The sequence below is a fragment of the Macadamia integrifolia genome, chromosome 13, assembly GCF_013358625.1.
Source record: "Macadamia integrifolia cultivar HAES 741 chromosome 13, SCU_Mint_v3, whole genome shotgun sequence".
Classification (NCBI taxonomy): Eukaryota; Viridiplantae; Streptophyta; class Magnoliopsida; order Proteales; family Proteaceae; genus Macadamia; species Macadamia integrifolia.
The window spans coordinates 19,198,527-19,207,720 of record NC_056569.1 but is presented as its reverse complement, the minus strand read 5'-3'; the positions used below and the strand labels follow the sequence as shown (position 1 = coordinate 19,207,720).

The 9,194-nt window shown below is 35.9% G+C and overlaps 1 protein-coding gene across 1 annotated transcript; it reads left to right on the top strand.

Moving 5' to 3' along the window:
- The first annotated feature begins 576 nt into the window (after positions 1-576).
- LOC122059074 lies at positions 577-6,393 on the top strand. Its single transcript, XM_042621774.1, has 4 exons — positions 577-744; positions 1,242-1,800; positions 1,852-2,017; positions 6,201-6,393. The coding sequence occupies exons 1-4, from the start codon at positions 577-579 to the stop codon at positions 6,391-6,393; spliced, it is 1,086 nt and encodes a 361-aa protein (XP_042477708.1).
- The last annotated feature ends 2,801 nt before the right edge of the window (positions 6,394-9,194 follow it).

Sequence of the window (9,194 nt, the reverse complement as noted above, 5' to 3'; positions counted from 1 at the left end):
CAACTTGTGATCCTAAAAGGTCATTCCACATATTGTATTGATGAGTATTAAGTGTGCTATTGAGTACCATTGGAGTGAGAAGACTGTAGTTAAAATTGTTGATCCAGACTTATATAGCTGCTTGGCATGGGGTATGACATCTACAATGAACTCATCACACATGTACCTGTGGGTCACAATGTAGTTTTCAAACAGAAGTGTATACTACCAAACAATGAGATAAGGGAGGTAACAGATGATCCATCAGTGTATGAATTGTTTGGTTTGTATAGTTGTGATATGATAAATATATATGTAGATGACATTGTTCACAGCAAGTCTGCAATCGATGAATTTAGAGTTACCAGTTCCCTAGCAGTCTGGTTGATGATAGAGATGGTGAACTTAATGATGAACCTGCTGGACAATGTCAATAGCCTCTACAATCATATGGTGCTAGTCCTGGTCAGAACAAGGGAAAAATTTTTGTATGTGTAGGGCTACTACTAGTGCTAATAGTAGTGGAAGTGGAAGTGCTACTGCTTGTGCTACAACTACTGCTAGGGGAGGTAAAGATATCATGACCATTGCAAGTGTATGAGCACTGCTACTTCTAGTGGAAGAGCTAGTAGTAGAAGTGAAGCTATTGATAAGAGACTAAGAGTGTCTGATGAGGTTGTCAGCGCTATTAGCAACAACAATGTATATTCAGATGACTCTATGGTTGGGGTCTTCAGTTCAACTACACCAAGCTATACAGGGCACGTAGAATTGCCCTAGAGATTAATGAAGGAAGCCATTTCATGTCATATGTAAAATTATCTGCTTATGGTAGGTTGGTACTTCAGAAGGATGTTGGGAGTGTTTTTATGCTCCAGTTTGAGATCAAGAACCGTATGTTAGATAATCCAATTTTTAAAAAATTGTTTGTCTGTTTTGATGGTTGCAAGAAGGGTTTCTTGAGAGGATGTAGACCGTTCATTGGTCTTGATGGCTGCCACCACAAGGGCAAATATGGAGGGATTCTATGGGGAAACAACGGTATTTTTCCTATTGCATATGGTGTAGTTGAAGTTGAGTGTAAGGACAGCTGGATGTAGTTTCTAAATAATTTACGAGATGCTCTACTCGATGATAGTGATGATATGTCACTCACATTCATGTCAGACAGATAGTAGGTATACTTTTCTTTTTTTTCTTTTTTATATTTATTTTCAATTATTCATTTTCATGTCCTAACATTTTCCATATGTGTTGTGTAGGGATTGTCAAATGTGATTTTCACAATCTTCCCTTATGCTCAGCAAAGAATCTATAGTAGGCATCTATATCAAAACATGAAGGCAAAGCACCCTGGTATGCTATTGAAACTACATTTTTGGGCTGCCTCACAAGCTTCAACTGAATCTCAGTTTCGAAAGGAAATGAATAGCATCAAGGAGATTAAGGAGAAGGTATATTTGTATTTGAATGAAAACCCCCCGAGGATGTGGTCAAGGCATGCCTTTGATGTAGGAGCAAGGAGTGACCATATCACGAACAATATGACTGAGTCATTTTATCACTGGGTTGGAGACTTAAGGAGCAAACCCATTCTCACATTGATAGATCACCTAAGGATGAAAATATTGGACATGCTACATAGGAGGTATGAGAAGGCATCCATGTGGGAGGGTAAAGTAACACCAAGGGTTATAGTGAAGTTGAAAAAGGTTCAACAAGAAGCAAGACATTACAGGTGTCAACCGGCATGTGAAGATCAATTTGAGGTCTTAGATAAATTTGAAAACAGATTTGTGGTTAATCTGAACTATTACAGATGTGATTATAGAGTTTAAGAAACCACTAGTATATCTTGTCTCCATGCTGCAGCTTCTATATCATACATAAGGGGAGAGTTGGTTAACTATTGTGATTTATTTTTCACTATTGGAAAATACTTGGATACATACAAAGAGATGATCTATCCACTTCCAGATCTGACAGGGTTGAAGCATGATGCTCCTAATGAGAGAATACTACCACCAAATCTAAAGAGGTTATCAGGTAGATCTCACAAAATCAGGAAAAGAGAACCAGAAGAAGCACTTCATTCAGATTTCAGGAAGAGATCATCATCAACTATGTGTGACATCTACAAAAAGGAAAGACACAATAGGAGGACATGCCCGAGGGTTAGAGATGCTGAGCAGGTTGGATGTACTAGTAAAAAAAAGAATATGAAGGTAAATACAACTCTCTTTATTTATTTAGTTGAAACTTGTTTAAAAAATATCTCATACTTATTTTATGTTGTATAGAAGAAACTAAAACGAGAGAGTCAAAATGAGATCAATACATCTCAACGAATGACTAGATCATATGTAACTATGGCTAGCACAGTTGGGTGTTTATAGGACAAGGCACTGACCAAACAGAAGATCAATTCGAGCAAAGAGGAAAGCAAGGGAGAGGGGAAAGAAATAAAGCATAAGCAATTTGGATGTTTTAATTTAGAACAAGAAAATAACGTTGTATTAAGTTATTTTTTCTGAATTTAAGATAGTTAGGTGTTTCCTTATGGTTTTGGATGTTTTTGACGGATTTATTTTTTTTAAGAATTATTTCTATTTCACACTAGACATGGTTGTATGGAATATATTATGAACAAAAATTTAAACAGGTATTCATGGATATGTTTTGGATGTTTCTTTATAGTAAAGGTTGTGATGAAATATGTTGGTTTCAGGTGTGTAATATTACAGGTATTTAATTAAGATACTGTCCATTTAATATTGGGATGTTAATTTGGTATGAGAAAATCGCATTATTAATTTAGAATTATTTATTTACAGGTATTAAATGTCATTTTATAGCCAAAATGTTGCCTGTTTACGGCTAAAATGGTGCCCGTTTGTTTTAGGAACTCATCACAATGCTGACCCTTTCTCTGTCAAAATGCTGTCCATTCAATTTGAGGGTTATGACTACCCAACAATTTAGTAATAAGAACAGTGAGAATGAACGATTTCATTTAGTTCAAATGCTTACATACTCAACACAACTTCACTATTAAAAATTGTAAAGTCATTTTTTAACACATAACACTAAACACACCACCACAAGCACACTAATTACAATTTTCATCGTTCCATACGCTTTCTCTAAATGCTTAATTCTTTTCTTCAAGGCACGAATCTCTTCTTTCATCTGTTGACTCTGGATTCTTTCACCAACAACTACTTCTAAATTAGTTGCAGGGGGTGGCAAAAGTCTTAGTACGGCTATAGGATCATACCATGAGAAGAATCGACATCCTTTTGGTGCTTCAGGGCAACAGTAGTGCAACATGTTTGGGTTCGAACTAGGCTCTGAAATTCGCACCAATGCCTTTTTGGGTTTAGGACATTTGCATCTTACATTCACAAACCTTAACCCACTTTGGTTACTGTCATTAACACTCGTGGTAGACATCGGTTATCTACAAATTAAATATGGTAAAAGTGGATTACAATTAGTTAGCATCCAGAATATGAGAAATGCTCAAAATATAGACCCATAACTCAAACACAGGGAACACAAGTCATAGATCAAGAACAAAGAAAACACTAAAAAAAAAGTCAAAATGTTGCCCGTTTACGGCCAAAATGTCAATCACACCGAGCTATAAGACAAGTCATAAAAATTATAGCAATAGAAGATATAGACAAACAATCTATAAGAAGGGGGGAGTGAAGAAAAAATATAAAGCAGCATCCATTCCATGTAAGATCTTGAAGACAAATCCCATCGAAGTTGGTCATCTTCTACAATAAACACTGAGAATTTTATCATACTTTCAAAACCATACAAATCCCAAACAGGGTGCTCTCAAATCCCAATTTTTAAGCCCGAAAACACCAACATAAACCCAACTCTCTCCTTCGAGTCTATTTCCATTAAAAAATACTAAAAAATGAAATAACAAAACCCTAGTAACCAAGGAAGAAGAACCCTAAATACCTTGGATGGACAAGTCGTCAGAGGGGAGAGGTTCGCACACCGGTCAGCTTTCTACCTAAGAATCGAACGTCAGAGGGGAATCGCATGATTAAGTTGCAGGTTTTTTTCTATCTTCTTCCTTGTTGTTCGAATGAGTATGACCGAGTAAGGAGTGAGAGGGAGAGTGGATTTAGAAGAAGAAAGGAAAGGGAGAGCAATATTGTCCTCTCACAATAGGTGGGGGTGTTTTGAGCATATTGTAAAAAAACTAACAAATTTTCATTCACTTAAAACGGTCGACTAACGGTAGGGATCGATTTGGAATTTTTTGAATTTTTAAGGGTGACTTTGACATTTCAAAAAGTCTAGGGGGTGGCATTGAATAAGGACCAAAGTTCAGGGGGTGGCAATGTAATTTTCTCTTTAAAAAATTATAGTCTCCTACTCTGTGGTATGTTAACTTTTACAAGTAAGCTCACTCCGTTAATTTTTTACCATTTAATTTGTACGATATTTCTATAATGCCCATATTACCCTCATTGTTGTATTTTTACTCTTTCACCATTTACTTTGGTATACAAATTTTCTCAATTTTGAAAATCAAATCAGTGAGAAACCTCATCCCACTTTAACCCCCCAGAAAAGAAAAAAAATATAGAAACCTCATCCCGTACATCTGAACGGTGAAAGGTGAATCTTCCTTGGCGAACGAACAACGACCAATGACAATCGAAGCTTTAGTGCAAAAATAATATTCAGTTACCAGATATAAATGCACTGTAGTTTTGAAGATTAAAAGATATACAATTTTATGATGCACCCAAGGATTAAAGTATCGGTATCGGTCACCGTATCGATCGATCAAAATTAAGATACGTATCGGAGGGTATCGTATCGTATCGGAGATACGCTAAGATACGCTAAAGATACATACATAAATGGATATAAAACACATTTTTAAATATTTTTGCATTAAAAATTTATAAAAAAAACTATTGATAACATGTACTATGCATAAACACTAAATTGCGGGTATCGCACTAAGAATTCAAGGTTTGTAGTTGTCCCATAATTGTAAAATCCTTGTTCAAAACCTTGATTTCCACTTTAGTTAGAGAGAAATATGGCTTGCAGCGACTTTGGAACAAAATCACCTTAAAAAATCGTGTTTTTTAAAAAAAATATCTATCTTGGCCATTATATGACCGTAGTGCACTGTATCGGTACATACCGATACTCACCGATATGTATCGATACTCACCGATATGTACTGATCGATACATACCGATATTTACTGATATGTACTAATACTCATCGATATGTATCAATCGATACATACAAATACTCACCGATACGTACTGATACATACCAAAACATATATTTCACCTTGATTTTATATTTTTTATAGAGTATCAGTACGTATCGATAGTGTATTGGTGCATATCGATATATATCATAGGATATATATCGATACGAAAGGATTTTAAAAATTTCATGTATCGTATCGATCGGCTAAATTTAAGATACGTATCGAAGGGTATCGTATCGATATCGGAGATACTTTAAACCATGAATGCACCTATTTTTTGTTTGAGGAATTTCTTGATGTTGAAAATATATATGGAATTCTCACATAACACCAGTGACAAGAGTTGGGTAACAGTTAGTGTTGTGTGATATCTGACATCATTAATCTTTATAGAACAAGCTGTTCAATTTCTTGTATTCCAAACAAACATTATTTCATTTTATATTATTCTAGATTTAATGGACTTAAAATCAAAGCCAGGGGTAGGTTTCCCTTCTAGCCTTTTCTTATCAATTCCTAAGAAGAAGTATATTCCTGGAAAATTTGATGATATCCGTACCAGTGGGTGGCTTGATGCCATGATATCCTCCACCCCTTAGATTTATTAGTAATCACTACTGAAGACCAAGTCATATAGAACCACTGACCCCATGAACCAAATTACAGTAAAAAGAGATTAACAATATCAGAAGAAGAAACTCAGCAAAAGGAGAGAGAAAAAAGGAAAGCACCTCACCATTGTTGTCTCTTGTCTCTGTTGCCTAATCACCAACTCACCTTCGTCGGAGATGGTGAAGACAAGATTCAGCTAATACATTAGGGGCCCGTTTGATAACTTTTTTTTCATTTCTGTTTTAAGAAACAACAGAAATAGAAATTTCCATTTTTGGGAACATAAACGAAATTTTAGGTGTTTGATAAATCTTGTTTCTTATAGAATTTTCTTTTTTAGACAATATAATGGAAAAATATATCTTTCCATTGAAGATGCTCGGACTGCAGGAATGGTGGTTGAATCAGGTGCTCTGCGAATCAAACTCCATCTAGATTGGTTGATGGTTGCCGATGATCAACGGTCACTGGATTTCTTCAATGGTAGCCGAAGATCGGTTGATGGTAGCCGACAATCAGTTGATGGTAGCTGAAGATCGGTGAGCACTGGATTTCCTCGCTAGTTGTCGACGAGATCATTCTGACACTCAAGAACTCGTTCGAGATACTTACCGTCATTGGAGGTCGTAGAACCGATGGCACTTCCTGGAGAAGACTCTATGTCTGGAGAGAGAGAGAGAGAGAGAGAGAGAGAGAGAGAGAGAGAGAGTCTTTTCCTTCACTTGTTTCTAGAAACGATGAAACAAGTATGACTTGTTTCTTCATGTCCATTTTTAAGAACAGAAATTACCATAAATTTTTATTTCTATTTATGAAAACAAGAGAACTGGAACGAGTTTGTCAAACGTTTTTTGTTCCGTTTCTATCGTTTCTTGACACAGAAACGGCAGAAATGCGTTTCTTGAAAGGTTATCAAACGGGCCCTAAGTTTTCACCACCCTAATCTCTTTTCAATTTGGGGAAGATAGTTTGAGAAGAAACATATGGGTAAAATAGATATTTGAATTTACAAAAGGCTAAAATCATCTTTTACAATTCAAAACTAACACCAGACTAACAACGTCATCTGACAAGGATGGTGGATGTAATTTCTAAAAACATAAGGGAGGAGATGTAATAAGAGAAAATTGTAGGGAAGAACGATGTAAATTACTCTATATATACTTAAAATAATGGAAGCCCAACCAAAGTGTTGGCAGTCCAGACAAAACAGCCATCACAAATCAATATTGAATGATCCACAACAAGCAAAGCTTGATAATCAACAAATGACATGCAACAATGACATTGTGGTAAATTTCAAGGGGGTGAATTAACAATGCAAGCAAGATAAGCCACCCATTTATATGTAGTCTGGACTCTGGACTCTGGACTCTGGACTCTGAATAATAAAAGTGGGGGAGGGGACAAAATTTTGAAACAAAACATAATGCATAGTGATAACGGAGATGGATAATAAACAAGTTTTATTAGGGAGGGAAAAGGAAAGTGAACACAACAAAAAGTCATACAAATCAATAATGGATGAGGTTTGGAAGAATTCCGTGTGAAATCCGCAATGGCCTAACAGTCCAAATTTATTTTGAAAATTTGCATGGTAAAAAAAATGTCAAACTGATTCATTTTCAATTTTACAAAGAGGGCAAGGAGAATTAATAGACAAAATGTGGACATTTTATCTTTTGTAACAACTCCTCCAACTAGAACCTTCTAAATCAAAATTTATTTATTTATTTATATATCTATTTATTTTTTATGCAAGACTCACATTGGCCAGATAGGGAATCCACAAGGGGCAAGACAAGGGATCTACGAGAGGCTAACAAGGGACCCATTAGGCCACACTTATTATTATTAACTACTAACCATTATATCAAGAAAGGTGGGGGAGGGTGGTGGGCAGGGTTAAACCTGGGACCTTCCTTGGACTTGTAGTATACCCAACTGTCTAATTGCCTACCATTAAATAATAATAATAATAATAATAATAATAAAAGAGGTTAATATTGATTCTCTAAATATTTTTTGGACCAAGTCAATTCCTACCATTACCTTCATTTTTGAGAATTAATCTAATAACATAATGAGTATTTAAACTACCATCCTTTGTCAAAGGACAAAACAACCATCAATAGTAGAAGGTAAAAACTTCAATAGGGATTTTAACAATGGCCTTAACAACATTAGAGAGAAATAAGGAGCACAATAGTCCATTATTCCAAGAACCTCCAAGACACAGATCTCAAACAAAAATAAAATCATTAGAATGACAATAAAATAAATGAATTCTAAAATCCCAAATTCATGGAGGATATGGAGTTGGAGAGAGGAATGAGGAGACAACCTCAGTTTTGGGTTTTGCGACAGCCTATGATCTATTTATTGCAAACATTCTTTTTGTTAAAAGGGAGGAACACTTAATTACCTACAAAAGTGGACATATTTTAGCCAAATTGACTTTTTCCTCACTAGAAGGTTCGACAGATGGATGTGTAAGGACTGTAAGGTTATCCTCGGGGAGTGCTTAACTTCTCAACATAGATTGTTAATCTTAGATATGTGCTTCTGTTTGCGGAAGAGTAAACCAAGGAAACATGTTTGTCCTAATGTTAGGTCGTGGAGATTGAAATGAGAGACTGTGGGGTCTTTTACAAATAAAGTAGTGAAACATGAGAAGTGGGATAATGAAGGGGATGCCTATACAATGTGGAATGAGATGATAGTTTGCATTAAGAAGTTTCTAAGGAGGTTCTAGGGGTGTCTAGGGGTACTCAGTTGGCCCCTAGAGAGACTTTGTGGTGGGATGTAGAAGTCCAATCAGCTATCAAGAAAAAGTAGGATAATTTTATATAATTAATATTTGGCAAAGGTCTAGGGAGTTTGAGAGGTATAAGGCTGCTAGAAATGAGGCAAGAAAGATTGCAGGGAAAGCAAGGGCGAGGATATATGATGACTTATACAACAAGCTTAATACCAAGGAAGGAGAAAAGACCATTTATATGATAATGGAAAGGAAGAGCAAGGATCTCGATTATGTTCAATGTATTAAGAGCGATAATGGTAGAGCACTTGTGAAAGATGATGACATAAAGATGAGATGGGATGAGTTTTTGTGAATTACTTAATGGAGGCAGCCCTAGTAGGAATGGTTTGAGTATCTTTCTTGACAACATGAATCATAGATATATACGTAAGATAGGAGTTACCGAGGTTAAGGAAGTCCTAAGAAAGATGAGGTAGGAAAGGCGTCTGGTAAGGATGAGGTCCCAATTGAAGTGTGGAAAGGTTTGGGACCACGTGGAGTTATTTGGTTAACCAAGTTGTTTAACAAGAT